Consider the following 20,688-nt stretch of genomic DNA (forward strand, 5'->3'; position numbering starts at 1 on the left):
GTCTGTTGTGTTCAAAAGAACTTGGATTCAAAAATCCAGGTAAGGCGTTTAGGACGCAGTGATAAGACTGTATACAAACATAAAATTGCACAGTTCGTTTGTATTAGACACCATTAATTTATGTTTAAAATGTGACTTAATTAGGGACATCTGTAACTGAATATTGCCTTTTTCTTTCCTCATCAGGGGAGAAGAATGACGTGGATTTTCCCCATTTTCTCTGAAAACTATGGTTTTCAGGACACACATCCAAAGAGAAAGCCAAGGTCATTGTGTCCAAGGCATCTGCAGTTAGTTCATCAGATATGTGGACCCCTATCAACACTGATACGTATCTAGCTGTGACGTGCCATTTTATACACGCAAACAGCTCTTTGCATTCTGTTTTCCCTGCAGCAAATGCTGCTGAAAATTTAGCAAAAGTAGAAGCAGCACTTGTGTCAGAATGGGGTATTACACACACTTTTAATGCCTCGTGACTGATGTGCGTGGCACAAATTGTGTGGCGCAAAGTTTCAATTGACACATTAAAAAGGGCTCCTGACTATATAACTCTGTTGCCTGACATCTGGGCAAACTGTAGGAAGACAATGGGTTATTTCAAGAGCACTTTCCACTGGAAACATCACTTTACTTATTTTATTATAATATTCTACACAACACCATGTTGTTTAGGTTGCTGCTGCAATGACACTGGAAATAATCATTTTTTGTTGGCTACTTTTATAGAGGAGGCTGACACAAGTGCTGGAGCAAATGGGCCAGCTAGCATTGAAGCTAATTCAAGAGGTGGATACATGCTAGAACAGCACATAGCATAATGCGCCGACGTGTTCATGACCTCAGGGAATGCGTAAAAGTAGCTTTGGCAGACTTACACACTGACATTGCCCCACTCTCATCAGAACACTATGAAATTATTGCAGGATGTCTAAGAGTGCTGTCCATATTTAATGATACCACAGGTAAGCTGTTAGAGGAGAAGAGAGGGTCATCATCAAATTTCAGTCATTCAGAGGTTTTACAAGGTAAAGCAGGAGATGCAGGGAAGAGGCTAAATTCTGAATATACTGCTGTTATAAGAAACAGCGTCCTTCCTCCTCCTCCTCATCATTACAACCCCATATATCAGAAGCATTTCAGCCTGTGAATCAATGTATATGGATACATTCTAATTATTTTGTTGTATTTAGTCACTTGGAGCCTGTTTGCTTTGGTAGCAAACATCATTTGGACCCCACAGTACTGCAGATGAGGAACAGTACTGTGGAAAAGATGTTATTTTTGTTTACAAATTAATAAATGTTGTCCCTATTTTACATGTAACATGTCCTTAATAATTAAAGCACATTCACATCACAACTTTCTCCCTAGTTTGTTTCCACCATATTCATAAGTTCAGAATTCATGTATTGGCGTCACAAACATTCATTTCATCAATTCAAAGCTCCCTCCTGGACTCCCACTCTCTGTTGGGCTCACTTTTTTTTCTTTGCAAGCAACATTCGTCCCTCAAATTTTTACAGGTGCACTTTCTCTCAGGTCAGTAGTGATAATTTCATTAAACTCCCTCTACTTTCTGATTACTAGTCCTTATATTAAGGCTATGAGTATTATTATACTGAGGTGATGATTGTTATTTGCTCACTGATAAATTAAAAAACTGGTGAAAAAGTATCTTGAAATGCACAGAAGAAATCAACAGCAGGGTGGTTACAGTGTATCTACCTGCTTCATTTAACAAAGAATCATAAGTCCCCCATCTGTTTGCCTGGTAACCAAATACCGGTCGATCCAGGTGGTGTCCTGTGATGCTCCTCAGATGGATCAGCGCCAGATGTTCATACGCCTGCATGACTACAAATGTCAGTGATACAAGCCTGTAGTTATTTAATGCTATGATGGATGTGTTTTTTGGGGATTGGAATTTAGGTGGACCTTTGAAAGCATGATGGCGTTTGACAGGGTTGAAAAGTCTAGATAGAAGCCAGCGGGTCAACACAGATGTGGAGGGGTGAGGTCTGTGGCCGCTGCAGAAGGAGGGCGGGGGGGGGGGGCGGGGACAGCGGAGGCTGGCAGGGCATCTGGGAGCTATTTGCTAATCATGCTCTCCCTATTTCAGTGGGGACACGACAGCTGGAACGTTGTCATGAGCAAGAGTAGGAGTTTTGGTGGTGTAATCACACTGAAAAATAAACCATCACTTCCCTGCAAACACAGGCTGTGTGTGTGTGTGTTGTACTGGGTCTGTAACACCTTTTGTTACAACAGACTTTAAAATGAAATGGCAAAACTCTCTTTGGGCATGATGCTTTCCTGATTTTGTGTCACTTCACTACTCCGTGCTTGCACACACTTGCTATGTATGCAGGCTGAGTTTCAGGAGGAAGGGTAATGCTTGGTCTATGCTTCAGTGGGAAATCTACGCCATACCTTGCACCATAACCGGAAACTTCTTTTAAACCTATGACGTAACCTTCCACGTAGCCTGAAATGACCCAAATGGCATGAAAGGTTGCGGTGTAGGGTTAGAGGAGTTTTCGGTTATGTCGTAAGTGAGGACATACGTTTCCTGTAGAAGTCTAAATCAAGTTTAACAGAGGCGTATTCTTACCTGAGGTGGGGTAGTGTGTGGACAAGGACAGGAATGTGTCCCTTTTAAAAGTGCATTAGAACAAGTTCTTGGCTGGAGGGGGATGGTTTCCTGTAGTCCTGTAGGCTTTTCCACACTGATGCAGGGTCATTACTCAAGAAACCTGCTGTCAGCTTTTCAACACAGCGTCTTTCGGCAACTTAAATCTCCTTTCAATTCCCCAGTTTGTTGTCATCTTGGTGCTTATTTTATCGAAATGAAATTATCATGTCTTTTTTTTCTTTCTCTGAGAATTTGGGGGAATGGAGATGAGGAGTGGTCAGTGCAGAGCAGCCTTGAAATAATTTTCTTACCAGTGTTTCATATCTTTATGCAGCTAGATGGAAATAAAACGACCACAGAGAGATGCAAAATGTGTTGGGGTTTTTTAATTTTGTGTCTCTTTTAATCAGTCTATGTCACTAATACCAAAATAGACCAACATATGCAGTGTGTGTGCTCTCTTACTGTCATAAGTTGCCTGCATGTTTGTAACCAGTTATTTTTCCTTTCGTTGTGATGGAAAATGTGTGTAGACACCTGACGTAGGAAGTCTTTTTTTGTCCGCGAGTAAAAACATATGGAAGCATAAGGTAACGGTACTTTTCAAAAAATGTTCATTGTGAAACATTAACTGACATCAGGTCAGTTAAACAGTTGTTTTTTATATTTATTTTATTGATTAAAACTTAAACATAATTAACGAGAAAAAATGACCCCACAGTCCTAAAGGACAGTCCTTCGTCTACTGACTGGTCACATAAATGAAAAGGGTGAGATTGTGTTTATATAAATTTAAAGACACAATCATTGTTTTGTTTCTTATTAACTTAGTTTCAGTTACTAATTTCCTACCTTGCCCATTCAAACCCAAAAAAATACAGCTGCAGTACATTGTGGTCTTAAATTTTCCATTTATGGCCCATCATCAATATGCTGCAACAAAACGCTTATGAATGAAGAAGCAGTTGGTCAGGTGTGTAAAACTAATACAATTCTCTCTTCTCTTTCACTGCTAGTTCTCCCACAGATGTGACTTACTTGATCCCAGCTGACCAAACCAACCCAAATACCAACTTTCTTATTTTTGCTATTAGCTCAACCTTTAAGTTAATTTCTTTACTCTAATTTTTTTTTTGTTTTTACCTTTAAAAAAACAAAATCCAAATTCTAAGATCAAACAAAGTCCAACTGAAGAATTAAAAGTCAAATGGAAAAGTTAACTCCCTCCAAAATAACAAATGTACAACTTTTCATCTAACTTTTTTACATTTGTCTCTTTATCACATCATTTAGATTAAAAATGTAACTTGGAAATGTTTAGCCTATTATTCTTTTTTAACAGGTTATCTTTTATTCTTCATCTCATTTCAAGGTTGGGTGAGTGAGGCCTGCGGTTCAGAGTAGAGCCACTGCTCCTCCACATCAAAATGAGCCACTTGAGGTCATTTATGGACCTGATTAGGTGAGGTGTTTATGGTACGTCCGACCAGGAGGATACCCCAGGACACACGACACGCTGAAGAGAGCAAATCTCTCAGCTAATTAGGGAGCGCCGAAGTATTCCATCGTAGGAGCTGGCAGATGGTTGGGAAGAAAGTGAGCTTGTCATCTCTCCTTAGACTTCTGCACCTGTGACCTGACCTAATCTCTATTTTAAATTTTAAATCCAGAGTACAAAATTAAAAAAAAACAAAACTAAATTATGATTTAAAAGTCTAATTCACATGTTGTATGAAATATCACACAGAAAATGTTAAAAATTCAGGGTTGTTGTTTCTTTTTAAGTTTGTTTGCCTGATGATTTTGAATTTGATATTTTTATTCAAGAGATAAAATCTGATTAAGAACATATTTTAAGAACAAAAATGATGAAATAATGATTCTCTACATTTCGAATGGTTATATTTTTCTCTTTTATAATTTCTTAAATTTTTTTACTTGAATTATTTGAGTCAAGTAAATTAATTATTTTATTATTTTACAACAACTTATTTTCTATTGGCATACATGGTCTTCCACACTTATCATCATGCCTGTTTCACAGGAAATACCTGCTTACTACTAAAAAAAATCTAAAATGTGGGCAGAGATTTTATCATATAGTTTCTTTATTTATAGCTGATAAACCCCTGTCTATCACTTTGACTCAACTGTTAAATAACTGTATCCTTAACTCACTGTAACTGTCAGTAATAAAGCCGGATCTGGCATTTTTATGGTTTGCTTTGCACGGTTTCAAAGAGAAAACATTGATGGAAAAAACACACAAAAAGCTCAAACCAGTCTACCTATAATCATCCATGTCAACTCTCCACTGTCCGCTGAGACAAAACCCAACAAAATACAAAAATAAAATAAAAGAAGAAATTAGTCAAGCTGCATAATCAGATCAGCTAAATGTTGTTAAAAATTAATTCAGTGTGAAAATGTGTGCTGTCCATGTTCTTAAGACAGGAGATTTCGATCACACCCAGAGAGATCAAGAGAGAAAGAAAAATAACCATTGTAGCCCTGGTAGTCCAAACATTCATGAAGTATTTCCACATACACGTTTTTTCTTTTTACACAACATAAACACATCAGCGAGACAAACTGGAAAAATAAGAACATATTCATCAGCTTTTCCACTCTGCAGCCCAACATTCCCCACTACTCCAGAAAGAGTCCTAAATTTGGTGTCCTTCATGTCTAAATGCTGTTTCAGAATTGCTCACAGTCAGTTCAGTAGTTATTCATCTTTGTTCAAAGGCAGATTCTGTATCTGTCTACGGTTGTGGACGTTCCAAGAAAACCTTCGCCTACTGTTGTGGCGAGTATGTCAAGATCATCCACGCAATCACAAAGTAGAAGAGGAACACCGGGTACACCACCAGTGCCTTGCGGTTGGGAGGCTGGCTGTCGGCGAGGAAGGCTGTGGACGCGAAAGTCGACCAGCCGAAGGACGCCGTGACCACCGCCAGCCGCACTGCGAATACGACCCTCCCGGAGCTGATGACCAGGACAATCCTACACACTACCATGGCCACTGTAAGAGGCATGATGCAATATCCCAACACGCACAGGCTCTGGAAGAAAGAGATGGTGCCACCCAGCAGCTTGGAGTTGAGGGTGATGATGATGGAGCCAAACCACACGATGACGAAGACCTGGGAAGAACAATATGTTTTTGTTAGCAGGGAGTCAGCAGAGGCATTTACTTAAAATACAGAAAAACTGCACATTTAATCCCTGAGGTATCTCAATATATTTGAGAAGTGCGTCTCAGCTGTTCTACATAGTAAAGAAATGGTGCTGTGGTAAATGAACGCAACAATTCTTTGGGCCTAAATTGTAAGAAATAAACGTTTAAAATTACAGAAATAAATTCTGGAGCTCAATGCCCAGACTTTCCTGTAATTATAAAGTAGAATTATTTTGCTAATTCAATTCACATTTTCCAAAGACGTCCAGTGGGCTGGACTGGAGTCTTTGCTGGGCCAATTTTGGACCATGAGCCTTATGTTTGACTCCCCTGCTCTAAGCTATTGCACTTTTGGCACAATCTTACACATAATAGGAAAAACACCGCACTTTTCGCCTTTTATATGTGTTCTCCCTTCATTTTAGTCCCTGACACACGGACACTGTGATTCACCTCCTCTCAGAAGCTCTCGATCTGTAATCCTGTCATGAATAATCTACGATTTACATTTAGCTAATAATACTTTTAAGAATTTTCATGCGACACAGTGTATGTTACTGTTCGATATTAGTAGTAATGAGCAGAATTCACTAATAACTTTATAAATGTGGTTGAAACGGCTCATTAATTCATGGAGGGATACGCAGTGAAGTTTGAACTGTTGGATCCAGAGATGATGAACCCTCTAACCTCAGCGAACTGCGGTCCTCCCTGGTCCTCGTGGTCGGCCGCACCGCCCTGCAGTAGCAGAGCCAGCGTGACGCAAAGCAGCAGCGGGCCCCACAGGTCCCAGTCCCGCAGCAGAGCCGAGCTCTGCTTCGGGTAGAGGACGTGGATGAACTTGTTCCCCACCGCCCGCAGGTCCCTCATGATGGTGTCCTTAACCGGTTCGTCCAGAGTGGAGAATTCATCATCTCTTCTAGACGGGCCGACGGGCACCGAGATGTCCCCTTCCACCGGGATGTCCTCCGCGATGGAAACGTCTGACAGCCCGGCGAACGGTCTGCTGGCCTCCTCCGATGCCGCCATCTTACCTCGCTGAGAAGCTTTGTGAAAACGTCGTCAGAGCTTCTGGGAGATTAGTCAGAAAACTTCATTTAACTTATTTAAAAGAAAAAAAGCAGACAGAGCAGCAGTTACTGGTGAGTTTAAATCCTGTTCTGTGACTTGGACTGACGGCGTATGCTCCACGTCAGCTGAGGATTGTTTACTTCCGGCAGACGCTGGATATCCGTGTGGTACGTTCAGGTTCACCTGCGTCAGTTCCACCAGCAACAAAACAGTGAGGAAATTAAACTTATACGAAGAATAGATATATTTACTTCCCATTCATCCTAAAGTAAAAGAAGTAAAGTCTAAAGTCATAAATGAGATGTACCGAATAAATAAATAAATGAATTCTTAAAATGAAAATGTAATCTAGATGGGAACACGTGTATAATCTGTGAAAATGAGAAGTCTGGATCACTTGTTTTTCTATTGTGAGTCGGGGAAAGCTGAAATGTCACGGGTAGCTGGCTACAGTCCAGAGGGATTCGGTTACCACATTTAGCAGTCACTGTAATTAAATTTATGGATATGTATTGCAAATCTAAATTTGGAGTCTGTTATCAGTACTGTGTTGTTATTAGGGAGATATTTTATTCATAAATGTGGATATTTTAAAGCTAAACCATGTAACAAATGACTGAACAAATAAAAACTCCCGATTAAGAGTCAAAAACTTGCAAATAACACGGTTTGCTCTATTCAGTAATAGTTTCTCTATTCAATAAATTAAATTTTAAGATGACCCCACCTTTTCCAGATACAGTGCAGGATTTGTCATTTCTTCGCATTTTGTGTCTATTTTTCACGTTTCACTTTTTGTTATTCTTTTTTCTTTCCTTTTTAATGCTATACTTTGTGTATATTAGTTTCTTGAATAACCATTGTTGGTGCCTTTTTGTCTGTAGCGAGGTTCATAAATAAAGTTCTTAAAAAAAAACGTGACCTCCATTTTTCAAGACGGTCAGTGAAGGTGTCGTCAGCCGCCGAGGACTGGTGACGTACTAAGTGCTCGACGGTTGTTTAATCTTGTGTTTAAATTTCGGTCTCGCTAACCAAGAGACATTTTCTCGCTGCAGAAGCTTGAAAATAAACGTAAATAAAAATAAAAGTTGATGATGTCCACGACGTAAGCTCTGTGACGTTGTGTTTTCACGTTGACTCGTGTGTGGAGGCATCAGGACGATGGATTTCTGCGGGAAACAGGTGAAAGCAGACTGCGAGCAGCTCCTGAAGCGCTTCCAGCGAACACAGTCCGTCCGCTTCGAGATTTTCGCCAGAATATGGAGAGAGATGAAGTTCTCACAGATTTTCTAGTAGGTTTTCTGCTCAAAACATCCCTTTGTTTTCCAATACAGGGTTTGAGTCTTACCCAAATTCTTTTGAGGTTTTTTGTGTGTCAGAATGAGAAATATTTTCTTTAAGTTCATGTCACCCTTATTATCTTTATTATTAAAAGGCAAACATTTCACACACAAGTGTCCAATTTATAGACACACTTAATTTCCAGGAAAGCAAAGTACAGAATAATTAAGGTGAAAGGGCCATGAACAAATAATCTCAATGGTGAAAACATGGATAAACACACAGGAAACAACCGAATAAATTACATTTAAAAAATTAAACTGGAGATCATGCATCACACCACCACCAGCAGCAGCACCACTGAGCTCTTAGACCCCTTACTGGAGAAATCCTTTCTCAGTGTTGTATGTTTCTCTGGCTGCAGTGGCACTGTGAACCACGAGAAGCGAAAATTCAGTCGTCTGATACTGGACGTGGCCTCTGTCTTCTTCCTGCCACCCTTCAGCTTCCAGATCCGAGTAGGAGGACTTTACCTCCTGTACAGCTTGTATCAGTGCCAGAATGCGTCACCCTCTGAGCAGGTCAGGACCGACAGCACATGTACTTTCTCCTTAAAGTGATCAGCAAACTTGAAATGAAGCTCTTGCTGTGTCTCTGGCTGCAGATCCGTCTGGCACTGAAGGACTGGGCGGACGTGAAGACGTTTGAGAAAGACGCTACAGTTGCTCAGCACTTCGACGTGATCTACATCCTCCAGCAGCTCATGTTCTGTAAAGCTTTCCACTTCACCGCCACACCCTCTCTGGTTAGTTTCCTGTCTAAATATTTTAAATATATTTTAATGTGGATCTATTTTATTTTATTTTCAGCTTCCATGATATTGTGCCCACAGCAACCTCAGAATTCTGCTCTCAGCTGACAGGAATTGTGGTCCATCCAAGGCTAGAAACATTACATCACTAGTTAGAGTAGATATATCTTCTTTCCTTCCCCCAGCTCACCTACAATAAGAAGAGGAAGGTGGAAAGGTTGCCAATGCATGAGGAGTTCATGGAGCGAGTGTCCCGTCCACAGGAGCTGGTTAACATCGAGCTGCTGGAAGTAAGTCGACCCTTCCTTCCCCCTACTACCCAAACCCCGCCAAATGTAGTTACATAGCAGTCAAGCTGCATCACATTTCAGGCTGCATTTCTCTGCAGAAGCATCCTATTCTCTCTGTGACGTTAAAAATACTCAACACAAAGTGATTTTAGCTGCATAGGAGGGCAGGAAAGTGAACACAGGAATGACACGGAGCATCCTTTCAGATTTCAAAATAAAAATACTGCGGTTTGTGAAAAGGGGGGTGGACATTAACAACACAACATCGCAAACAGGTATCTTTGTTGTCTTGCAGGAAATGGACAACATTCACCAGCACTATGAGAATCTGAAGGCATCCACCCTCTCTCTGACATCAGCGCAGCAAGATCCGTCCGTCAGCCTGATCCGTAAAAACTTCGTCCCTCAGCTTCGCAGCGCTGTGGTCGACTTCTACAATTGGCAGAAAAGGAAGGTCTGAAAACAGAACATATTGTTACAGTTTATTTTACCATGTTATAGCTTCACCTTTTGTGTGTTTTTTCCCACCTCTGATGTGATGCTGTGTCGTGTTTTGTCCTGACAGGACAGTGTGGACGAAGAAGAGGACAGCAGTGAGGGAACATCATCCCAGCAGGAGGTGAGATAGCCATTTCAGTGTCTTACCTCATGTCTCTTGCAGGTTTAGGTGATGAATCACAGGAAGTCAGAAAGCTGTTGGAGTTTTCCAAAGATGCTGTAACTTTCTCCAGAGACGCCTCTGTTGACCCGCTGTCTTTGTGTGTGTCCTCAGTGCTCCAAAAGGGCAGGGCTCCTTGCTTCCATCAAATTGAAGGCGTACGGACAAGCAGCAGAGGTTTGTGTCAGTGGATGCAGTCTTTACTGATTTTTATATTTATTGTGACAATTTATTATTTCATATGTTTTTTTCCCTCAGGCCTCCAAGTCAAGGCGTCACCGCCAGGTGGAAGTGGATTTCACCAGTTACGAGGCCAGATCCGCCCCCACATTAGGTCGCTCCAGAATAACCAAGCCGTCACTCAAAGCCAGAACCAGTGAGAATCTCCATATTTCAGGTAATCTTCCTGTAACCACTAAAGATAAACATTTCACACCCGTTCCTGCTTTATGTGTGATCCCAGGCCCTGACCTTGACATTGACAAACTGGTTTGCATTAGACTTACCTTCAGTAAGTTGTAGGAAATTATCAGCATGCTTTAAGATGCCATATTTTAATAAATAAATAAAAACCTATTATTGCTATCACCCTTCTGTTCTTTATTGCGGATATAAGTCCTCCGAGGCACCGGTAAAATTAAACAGTGACACTGAAGTGCTAAAAAAACACGCAGAAACAGCCTGGATTTAATCTATAAATCACTGCACATGTACACTATGCTTTATATTTTCCATCTGCTGATTATTAAAATAGAATTAGAATAGAATTTTGTTACATGGAAACTCTTTATGAATGAATCCTTTGTACTTCTCAGGTGACTTGTGGACGGAAGCAATGACGACCACTAAGATCAGTCGGCTTGCACAGCTCGAGTCTGCTGGTGATGGTAAGCGTGATCAGGCTCGTTTATATTTCGTGTGTTTGCTCACTGGCCTCTGCTGTGTTTTCATTGGCTGGCTTGTGCTCTTTATGTTCTTTTTCTTGCAGATAAACCGAAACAGTACAAAAAGTTCAAGTGGTCCTGAAGAAACTGCACAACACTGGAGCTGCTGTTCAGAGCATCCACTGAAGTCTGATATGTGCTTTGCTATTGTAATAAATCATGTTGACATCTTTACCTTTTTATTTAATCATGTTTTTAAATTATTTTTTAATCAGTTCATTGGTGGTTACATTACAGTTACAGTAAATTAATAGAAACATTGTTCATAGTAAAGCTTATCGCTATGTAGCTTTCTCTCTGAAGGAAACGCCGTCTGCTGAAGCATTTTCATTCATGTGTTTATATCTTTCAATATTTGATCAAATTTGATAGTTTACTATAAAAACTCATTGTTTTACAGTTGTCTGTCTCTTTCTTGTGTAACATTCCATGTGTTTGAAAATGTGGACATCTGGTTTTCAGTATTCGGTCTTGCTATTTAGTATAACCTCAAATTTGTTTTTCATTATCTTCTTTTTGCTTGATTTGTTTTTTCCTCGCAGTGCTTATAATTTTCGGGCAAATGCCAAGATGTCAGCTGGAGGGAGGTTTGTAAATGCAATTTTAGCCTAAGCTATGTTTAGCAGCTTTAGAACTGAAAATTTACTATTTAGCACTTTGTTTTCATTTTTTTTTGACATTTTTAGTGATTAATAAATTAAGTAATGGACTAATTTATAAATAATGTATGACAGATTTTTTTTAAATATGACTTTTATATGCTTGAACTATACATTTTGACAAAATGAGAGCCCAGACCTCAGCATTAGGCAGCAAACATCCAAGAAAGCTGTGGTGGAAAGTGCAACGAGGTCAGCTGTGGTCAAGCTTTTTAATTATTGCATGCAGGAGAGAAAAACAGACGTAGACCATCACAGTTACACAGTCAGGAGAGCTCTGCCCTTGAGACGTCGCAGCTCCCTTTTCACACACTCTATCGTTTCAGTAACAATAGTTTCTTGTCCACCTGCGCTGTTGCTGGGCAGAGAGCTTCCACACTATGCTCCAGGAAGCACCCGGCACTTGGCTCCCTGGGAGTTTCATACAGTCAGCACAGCAGATAACATAGTTAAGCTAAGCAGGTCATATTGACACATGCATCCTTCACCTAAGAAATACAAGGCTATGCAAAGTTCTACAGTGAACTTGTAACCACTTAATCTAAATGTGAGAATAAACTAGAATTTTTCCTTCACGCGTTTTTAAAATGTCTCTGAAGAAGCCTGGAGAACTGTTCCTGAAGACTATTTAAGGAAATTCCAAGAAAGCTCGCCTAAGGAAGTTCAGGCTGTGTTGAAGATTAAAAATTGTAATATTAAATATTGACTTTCAACCTTATTAGAACTGTACAAACTCTGCATTTTGGTGTGTTTGCACAAGAGTTTTACATAGTACTGACTGTATGTGTGAAACAATATTGTTAACTCATAACTTACACCTATTTGGCCAATAAATAAAATAAAATAAAATAACAAGATCACAAAATATTGAGTTGTAAAACAAATAACCGATAGACTATTTAAATTTGTCAAATGTCCCACAGTCAGTGAACGCCTCACCGCTCACCGCTGTGTGACTGCAGATCTGCGGGTCTGGAGGATGAGGAGCGGCGGGGATGCTTGCTGCCTCCTCTCCTCCGATGATACATCCGATTCTGCTCGTAGTCTGAAGGGAAACAGCCACAGCCATGGCCTCTGACAGTAAGTATACCCACCTCCTCACCGTGTGACTGCATCTAATGTTTTTAGTTTGCTTTTTTTCTCCCTGTCTGCTGTTTTCAGGCTCCCCTCCTGGTTTATTTTGACTGACTGGGAGCGCCAGTACATGAAGGCCAATTTATCAATTCCTTTGATTTGCTACAGATATTTTTCATATGGAGCGAGACTGTTGCTCTTAAAGAACCTTTTCCAGTCATCGTTTAAGCGAATTTAATTAATTATGTCAATCGTTCTGCTGGGGCTTATAGCAAATTTGTGATACTCCGGAGAGTTAATAGTTGCCTCATCATGGCCACTTCAAGGACGCCTATTTTGCTCGCACAGTTGGGTATAATAGCTAATTGCACATGAAGAGCATATAATATGAGAGACATTGCAATATATATCGGTAAGGACGTTGATAGAATGTAGCGGGATGTGCTGGATGTTACACGGGGTTTCCCTTTCTTCTGCCAGTGGGTTTCCCAAAAGCAGAGCCTCCCTTTAGGCTGCTCTGTCAGTCAGGCGGCGCAGGTGGTGGGGACAATGATGGTTTGTCAGGTAGAAGTGGTTCAGAAACAGACACGGAGACGTCGTTTTGTTTCATAAATTAAAGCCAGAAACACGTGTCATATTTTACTATATTTCATTTTAATGTACACTGTTGCATAAAAATAGTTTGCAAGTTCAAGTTGAACTGTCGAGTTACCCTGTGTCTTTCAAGCAGAGTATTAGAACTACAGAACTACAACATGGCATATTCATTCATTCATTCATTCATTCATTCATTCATTCATTCAAATAGAGAGTAACTCAACAGCTGTACATATGATATCTATGCGAGGCTTGCTCTTCAACGACTTTAAAATTGTAGCCCTTTGTATGTAGAAATATTTTGCTGTCACTATTGTTAATAATAAAAATTGATTTTGAGGAAATAGATGTTGGTGAAATGCAACGAAATGCAAAAAAAGCATAAAGGCTTATGTGCAGGTCGGTTAAGTCTGTATCATGAGACTTCAGATGCAGCTCCAAAAAGCTGATTCTGTTCATCTGGGCATAACGTGAATGTCCTGCAGCAGTAACGCCAAATGGCCATGTTAGGTGACAGGCAAAGTGTTGTTATTTTTGTTGTAGAATTTAGTTTACTGATAACATTTTATTTAATATATTTTAGTGTGCAGTCGATTTACTTAGACAAAACAATAAAATCATGGGCACTGATGCATGCAGGAGGACATTGCAAAGCATAAGTGTGCTTCCTCATGCTCAGGCCACATTTGCAATAGGTATTGTTAGCTCTGGTATATTTCATATTTGTCAGGAGGCTTGACTACTAAAAAGATCCTTCTGTCAAGATTTAGAGGACACTTACTTTGACAGAAGGAGACCAGATAGTTGCTTAAATATATGCAAGTGGAGGCTGTGTGAAAGACCACAGGCAGGTTGTCATGTTAAGATTTAGTGTCTTTTTTTTTTTTTAGCCTGGTGATGCTGGTGTGAGTAGCCGTTGTCTTAAAACCCACCCCAGGTGAGACACCGACCAAGGAATAGGCTTATTTCTGCTTAAATTGGAAGTTGTCCTACATGAGCTGCCAAAAAAACTTTCACATACAGTTTACTGTGTCAGCTGTGACTCTGAGAATGAAAAACATGTTACTGAAAACGAGAAACTCATCTGTAAGTCAAGAATTATTGGGAATCATAAAAAATCAATAGATGTGTGGAACAGCAGCCAGAGACTTTTTGAGATGGCTTATACTGGATGTTTACATCTTAACCTGTCAGTGATGCTAAGACAAGATTCAGAACAGCATCAAAGCAATGCTCAGCATGTTCCGCAAAACAGTAGGAAGCAGTTAGCCATGCACGAGAGGCTGTTTCTGGTTATTGTGGCCTAGTTACAGACTGCTTCAATGTCTTATTCATGGCTCTCTCCTCCCCGCTGTGGAGGAGGGCTCTCAATACGATCTAATGTTGCTGCTGCTGCTTCTGCTGTGTGTTGCTGTGTGTGTGTGATTAGCAGTATTAGGACATTTAAACTGCCTTGAAACCCATTTTTCCCTCTTTTTTAAGAATAAAGGCCTAATGGTGGAGTTAGTGCCCTATTAGAAAGCAGGCCCACATAGCCAGTCGCTGTTGCTTTGCCTTACAGGCTTATTGAAGTCACTAAAAATTTCTCGCAAGAGTAGAGTAGAAAGTAAACTGAAGCTACAGCAGGTATCTGCCACAGTCAAAAGTGTCCACAGGGGGGCACAAGAGTTCTTTTTTGGCTGTCCGGCAAACAGAGAAAATTTGGGTCCACTGTTCTCTCTGGTTTAATTTTGTTTGGGGGGCTTTACCACCCTCTGATGGAAATATCTGACTTATGATGAGCTCAGTGTTCCTCTGTGTTCAGTAGTCAGTCTTTAGCTGTCTCTGCTGCTGAGCAGGTACTGTGTGTGTGGATGATTTATTGGTGTTTGTTTGCTTGCTGCAGCTCGAATGGCTAAAACCTACGACTGATGCCCACATTAACAATGAATAATGGATGAATCCTGAACTATTTTTAATTGCTGACATGCGTCCTGCTGCATCTGAGGGCTAGCAGCACCTGTCCAGATTAACATTGAGCTGAAAGCCTGGTTAACCTGTGCGTCATGCTGTTTAGCGTTAGTTACCATGTAGCGAAAAGGAAAAAGCTTTGTTTTTATATGTGCTATAAAACTTGTGTCTGATACCGTAGCGTACTCCTGTGGCCACTTCAAAAAACATTTTTTTAATAAGATAAGATGACATCTACACTGCATCATGGACCTCTCTTGCATTATCAGTTAATCCATTTTAAATGTGCCAAGTCATCAACAGCATCATTAATAATTTAATAATATATGAATTATGTTGGCTAATTTAATGACATTGTTTTGATTATACTGTTTACTTACAAAGCATAACAGCAAACCCTGGGAAATGTTGCCAAGGCAGAAACTAATGGAAGTCCTTATGATTAATAAACAAAATCCAAACACTAAATATTCCACATCAACTGTTGTTTGTGCTGCCCCAGGTGGCCAAAAGTTGTTATTGCAAGTTCAGTCACAATGCCTATGTTGGGGGAGGGCAGGCTTATTAAATGCTGTTATTGAACTTAAAAGTTGTGTTAAGAACTAAGCTTCTCATCCTCACTCACCTTCCTGATTCTAAATATAAAAACAAATATTACAAATAAGTGGTTGTGAGCTCTGTAGTCCAGTTGTGTATTCGCTTTCTCTGCCTTCCTCCTCGTTGTTGTGCCTTGGTGGTATTCAGGAAGACACATCTGCCTCGCCCACTGGGAGACAGGAAGGCTGTGCTGATTGATGGCTCACACTGGGCACAAAGCAGCTCAGACTGAGGGATCCGGTTGCATTTACAGGAGGACTGAGGGATGAAGGAGGGAGTGAAGCAGTCAAGTTCTTCACTGGTCAAATTGTAGAGAAGATTAAAATTAGAGTAGAAGGAAGTGAGGAAGAGGAGAAACAGCATGGCCAGGGAAGGAGGAATCACTGAAACTCCGCCGCCAGCAAAAGAAAGTAGGTTAAAAGTTGGAGAGCTTTAATTTCTCAACATTTTCCTTTGATGTATTCTGTTCATCAGGGATTTATACTCGGTATTACGGTTGGTGAACGTTACAAAGACTACAGAGCTTGTTTTACCCTGAGACATTACCTGTTATGCCTCTAAACTGCGTGGTCAAATTATATCCCCTATATTTTCTAACTAAGTTAGAAATTATCTTAAATAGGAACACAAATGAAGGAGTCCAGAGATTCTCAAGCTGAAACGTACAAATCAACTACGAATTATGTTAAATCGGGACAGAAGAAACAAAATACAAAAAGCTGAAGTCAGCACAGTGAAACAGACCAAATGAATCCAGGTTGGACGGGGAGAGACAAGCTTCTTTGGCTTATCCTCACCCCATCTCCTCTCAGACCTTACCTTCTCCCAGCATGTGAGACTCACCACAACCGGTCACAGCAGATGGCCCCGCCCCTCCCTGAGCCTGGTTCTGTCGGAGGTTTCTTCCTGTTAGAAGGGAGTTTTTCCTTCCCACTGTCACCAAAGTGCTTGCTCCTAGGGGGGTCATCTGATTGTTGGGCAGAGCAGGTCAGGAAGCACAAGTTAGCATGAAAAACACTGGGCAGGGGCCTTAATTAGGTGCTGAACCACTGCTGTTGCTCTGGGCCCTCTGCTGGGACAGTGGCCACTTTCTGCCTCTTTTTATTTATCTTCTATTTATTTCTTTGATGCTTGTCTTGTGTAACCTTTAAATAGTGTTGCTTTTCTTAGTGGTTTGTTAGCAGATTTGTTTAGTAGTTCGATAGACTTTGCAACAAGAAACTTAGAAAATTTCATATAGATTTTTGTTTTACATGATATAAAATAATAAGTGTAGGTGCTGTTTTTCAAATAAGAAAAGAGAAATATTTATCTGAGTCATTTAAAATCTCATTGCTTCCGTGTACATGTAGTTACCAGTATGGGAGTAAGAGCGAGGTGGCAAAGGCTCTGTGTAAATTAGTGTTGGTGCACAATTGAATAGATAATGTGAGCACTGCTGTTTTTTATGCTGTAAAGTTGAAGGTGTAGTTGGAAAACGGAAAATATTCAGAGATTCAATCAATATTTTCACTTCTATTTACATGCGTTTAATATACCACTTATGATCTGTATGTGGAACATGCATTTACTTCTAACTCCTAAAATCATAACCATTAAAATAGTCAGCATTTGTGCTTGAATTTTTAACTGTGTGGTAAAGGTTTTAAACTGAGACATGTAGCTAATCATTCAGTTTGACTCAAGCGAGCGAGTACCGATGATATAGTCAGTAGTGAAAATATAGCAACTTCAGTCATGTAGTTGTTTATCTGTTACTGAATTACTTTGGTGTATATGAATGGCATTCAGTTAGTTCTTTATCAACATAAAAAGCCGTACAACTTGTGAAAATACAGTTAAAAGTCAAACATCTGCCTTGATATTATCAGCTCCATCCGATCTTATGTCTGACACCCCTAATGTAAAGATTCACAAATGTCAGCAAATTCCTTGAGTGAGATTCCTGAAACCCCTGGAGTGGACGTGAGGGAATGTACAAACGTGGTGAAAGATGTCTTTTCCCTCTGGCAACAGAAATAAACTTACCACAACAAAGAGTGGGCACTCGGGGGGGAAAAGTCCCCAAATTTCATATGTTTCTATCAGAACTGGCAGCACATATAAAACACTGGGACACAACCACACTTTAACTAACACATAATGCACCACATAAAGCCGGCCACAATGTTGGCCACTTGCGTAGGTTACGTCATAGGCTCTATAAAGATTCCCGAGCCTCCGGTGTAGCAGCAGTCCTCTGGTGTTGCCGTGGTAATGCAGCATTTTACCAGCAGATGGGAGCTCAGCACTAGTATTGTAAATCCTGGTTTCCCAGCAATGCATGAAGCATTAATAGTTTTGTTGCTAAGACATTTAAGGCTTAGAATACTTCACAGGAAGTCATATTCAAAGAAAATTTCACAGTACATCGCAATATAATCAAGTTATTCCTCAGTTAGACAAAAATACGTGCTGTTGAGGGATATCTTTGATTAAAGTTAAGGCTTTAACCGGCTTCATACAGCTCCTGTTCTTTAAAATAAGACAAGCTAGTGAGCCACGCTGATTGGAAAATGTTACCTGAGCGTTTCCTCACTGACACATCTAACCGAGACCAGCTCCTTTTAGAAGCTTTGCTGGAACGGTCATTCACCTCACAGGGATAGACTGGCTCAGCACACATGGCAGCTTCCCTGTAAATATGGCTTTGTTTTGGTTTTTGATTTTTTTTAGTATGTTTCAGATAGCTGGTGAAAAGCTGCATATGGTTAATAATTCATTGAATAATTCTTTGAATCTTTAAATCAGTCAAACTAAAAAAAAACTGGCTTTACTTGAAAATATTTCTCTTATCAAAAGAAGATGTCATAAAGTGGTAAAGCTCGGTGGTGTTATCACCATCATTTAGGTTTGCTTCAGCTCAAAACAGCTACGGCAGAATATTTCAGTGAAGCTCTAGCTCATCAGTTTTGTCTCTACAAAGTATTAATGAGGGGAATTTATGATTCTCCTTCTTCTTGTAGTTAAAAATGCTCAGATTTGCTCAATACCTTATGGTGAGTGTGTTTGTGCCGTCTCCTCATTCGAGTTCACAGGAACCACATTTGGGACCTCAGGGTTGCATGAATAGAGCATTTGCACCTGGCTCAGTGCTGCATATTCATAGACTAGTGAACCCAGAGCCCTGGCTGTTTGACTGTCTTTCTTGGAGCTCCGCTCCAAATGAAACCACTTTTGACTTGTTTTTCTTTCTTCATCATCTCTCAACCCCGAGATGTTCTTGTCCTCCCAGCCAATCAGGACAGACAGATGGCACCATGGTAACATGAGACCTTCTTACATGTGGGTGGGAAAAAACACATTCATTATACCATAATAGAGCCAATGGACTGTTTCCAAGGAAACTATGATTTTCAGGTGTGTGTGTGTGTGTGTGCGTACGTGCTCTTTACCTTGTGGTCAGTGTGTTTGACAATGAAAACATGCTGTGCCGATGTTTCTGTGTTTCTTAGGCTCCTCGTGGTTGGTGCTGGTGGCTGATTGCTTTTTGTCAGGGTGTTGAACCACAGTTCAGTGTCTCGCCCTCTATGTTCATATACATGTAATGTGATTACTTTGTTGAGGGACAGGTAGTGCACAAGACAGTTTAAAATTTGTGATGAAATTTCAGTTCCAACTTTGTTTTCTTTTATAAATTGTTGTGTATGTGTGTGTGGTGTTTCCTAATGGCAGTCTGCTAGGGACCGGGACTTTTTGCACGGCTCTCAGGCCGACTGAGCACTTTCCGTGAGCCAGACGTTACGTGAGTTAGCGTATGTGCCACTGAGCAACCTTTATTCAAAGAACTGAGCCATCCAGTATCTAGTTGTGCTTAATAAATTGACTGGACAAAGCATTAATTTTAGAGGTGTTTTGTGGTGTGTATAGAATAATAAAAGAACAAGCAGGGAAAAAAATGATGATAAATGTAGCCCTACTGGGATACTGAATGAAATAAAACATTAGATTGTGCATGGTGTTGCTCAATTCCAGACAGAGAAATAATCATCCTGTATTCCTCAGGCGTCTGCCTTCATTACAGTGAGAAGAGAGCATTCAGCTGTGTGTTAAAGTATTAATCTGTAGACAGAGGATAAGGAGACACACAAAGAGGCCACAAGTCTTGAAACTAATTACCCACATTAATGAGTGACCTTAGAATGAACTGAGAGAGACAGCATGTACTCCTTATGCTTTATTCATGGATAAAAGAAGAAGAAGAAGAAAGGAAAAACTACAAAGCAGCATGTTTTTCCTCTTCAAGACCACTCATATCCCTGTTAATGAGTGGTAACAACGTGGCATTCGCTGCCGCTGCTGCTGTGTGACTTCTTTTTTTTTACTTTCTTTTCGAACGCTCAGATCAAAGTGCTCTCTTCTCTCCTCTGGAGCTACTCACTTCAAAGGCGAGGCTGGAAAAGTCAGCAGCTGCATATTAATCAGCGGATAAAGATTTAGCATGCACTGATGCACAAACAGTCTTTCACAACAGAGGTCTGCCGCAGATTAGCGATTGGGAATTTTTCGATTTCTCCATCTCATTACTCGGATCTGATATCTCGCTAAGATCAGCTTGTGAGAAAATAAATAAATAAAAAAATATGTGGTCTTGCCTTTTATAGGTTTGCATGTTCAACAAACTGTTTTCAGCTCTTGGTTCAATGAAGAAAATCATCTTTCACAGAGATTATTTTCTCATGCAAGTATTTTTATATTTGAAATTCTGCCTTGTTGAGTGGCATACATGTGCGCTTGTGTGTGTGTGTGTGTGTGTCTGTGTGTGTGTGTGTGTGTGTGTGTGTGTGTGTGTGTGTGTTTCCAGCTCAGACTTTGACCAAGGGTTTCTTCCTGTCCATCTGCATGTAGACAGTGGGAGGCTCTGAGTTTCCAACACTGAGCTCAGTGTCTGACTGTCAGAG

At 40.4% G+C, this 20,688-nt stretch overlaps 3 protein-coding genes across 4 annotated transcripts in view; 2 read left to right on the forward strand and 1 right to left on the reverse strand.

The window, feature by feature from the left end:
* Positions 1–4,592: 4,592 nt before the first annotated feature.
* On the reverse strand, positions 4,593–7,057 carry yipf6 (Yip1 domain family, member 6). The gene is made up of 2 exons (XM_005949342.2): positions 6,507–7,057; positions 4,593–5,781 (listed from the first exon to the last, which is right to left on the reverse strand). The coding sequence occupies exons 1-2, from the start codon at positions 6,843–6,845 to the stop codon at positions 5,434–5,436; spliced, it is 687 nt and encodes a 228-aa protein (XP_005949404.1). The 5' UTR covers positions 6,846–7,057; the 3' UTR covers positions 4,593–5,433.
* A 781-nt stretch (positions 7,058–7,838) lies between these two features.
* Positions 7,839–11,270, forward strand: snapc1b (small nuclear RNA activating complex, polypeptide 1b). The gene is made up of 10 exons (XM_005949341.3): positions 7,839–8,179; positions 8,593–8,749; positions 8,833–8,973; positions 9,165–9,269; positions 9,565–9,723; positions 9,835–9,888; positions 10,042–10,104; positions 10,186–10,324; positions 10,743–10,814; positions 10,916–11,270. Exons 1-10 carry the CDS (start codon positions 8,049–8,051, stop codon positions 10,951–10,953), a joined length of 1,059 nt encoding a protein of 352 aa, XP_005949403.1. The 5' UTR covers positions 7,839–8,048; the 3' UTR covers positions 10,954–11,270.
* A 1,166-nt stretch (positions 11,271–12,436) lies between these two features.
* The window catches only part of syt16 (synaptotagmin XVI), a 45,401-nt gene continuing 37,149 nt past the window's right edge, over positions 12,437–20,688 (forward strand). The window contains exon 1 of one of the 2 annotated variants that reach the window (XM_005949340.3): positions 12,437–12,610. In XM_005949340.3, the coding sequence (XP_005949402.1) occupies positions 12,598–12,610 (13 nt within the window). In that variant the 5' untranslated portion in view covers positions 12,437–12,597. The remainder of the gene's footprint in view (positions 12,611–20,688) is intronic. The other variant, XM_014329966.2, reaches the window with a different exon arrangement.

This window comes from Haplochromis burtoni, unplaced genomic scaffold (assembly GCF_018398535.1).
Source record: "Haplochromis burtoni strain Fernald_Lab_line unplaced genomic scaffold, NCSU_Asbu1 Contig_655, whole genome shotgun sequence".
Taxonomy (NCBI): domain Eukaryota; kingdom Metazoa; phylum Chordata; class Actinopteri; order Cichliformes; family Cichlidae; genus Haplochromis; species Haplochromis burtoni.

Coding starts and splice junctions, on each gene's coding strand:
- snapc1b (XM_005949341.3), top strand. CDS start 8,049: ATGGATTTCTGCGGGAAACAGGTGAAAGCAGACTGCGAGCAGCTCCTG. Junction 8,750..8,832: donor ATGCGTCACCCTCTGAGCAG/GTCAGGACCGAC, acceptor CTCTGGCTGCAG/ATCCGTCTGGCACTGAAGGA. Junction 10,325..10,742: donor TGAGAATCTCCATATTTCAG/GTAATCTTCCTG, acceptor TGTACTTCTCAG/GTGACTTGTGGACGGAAGCA.
- yipf6 (XM_005949342.2), bottom strand. CDS start 6,845: ATGGCGGCATCGGAGGAGGCCAGCAGACCGTTCGCCGGGCTGTCAGAC. Junction 5,782..6,506: donor GAGGACCGCAGTTCGCTGAG/GTTAGAGGGTTC, acceptor TGTTCTTCCCAG/GTCTTCGTCATCGTGTGGTT.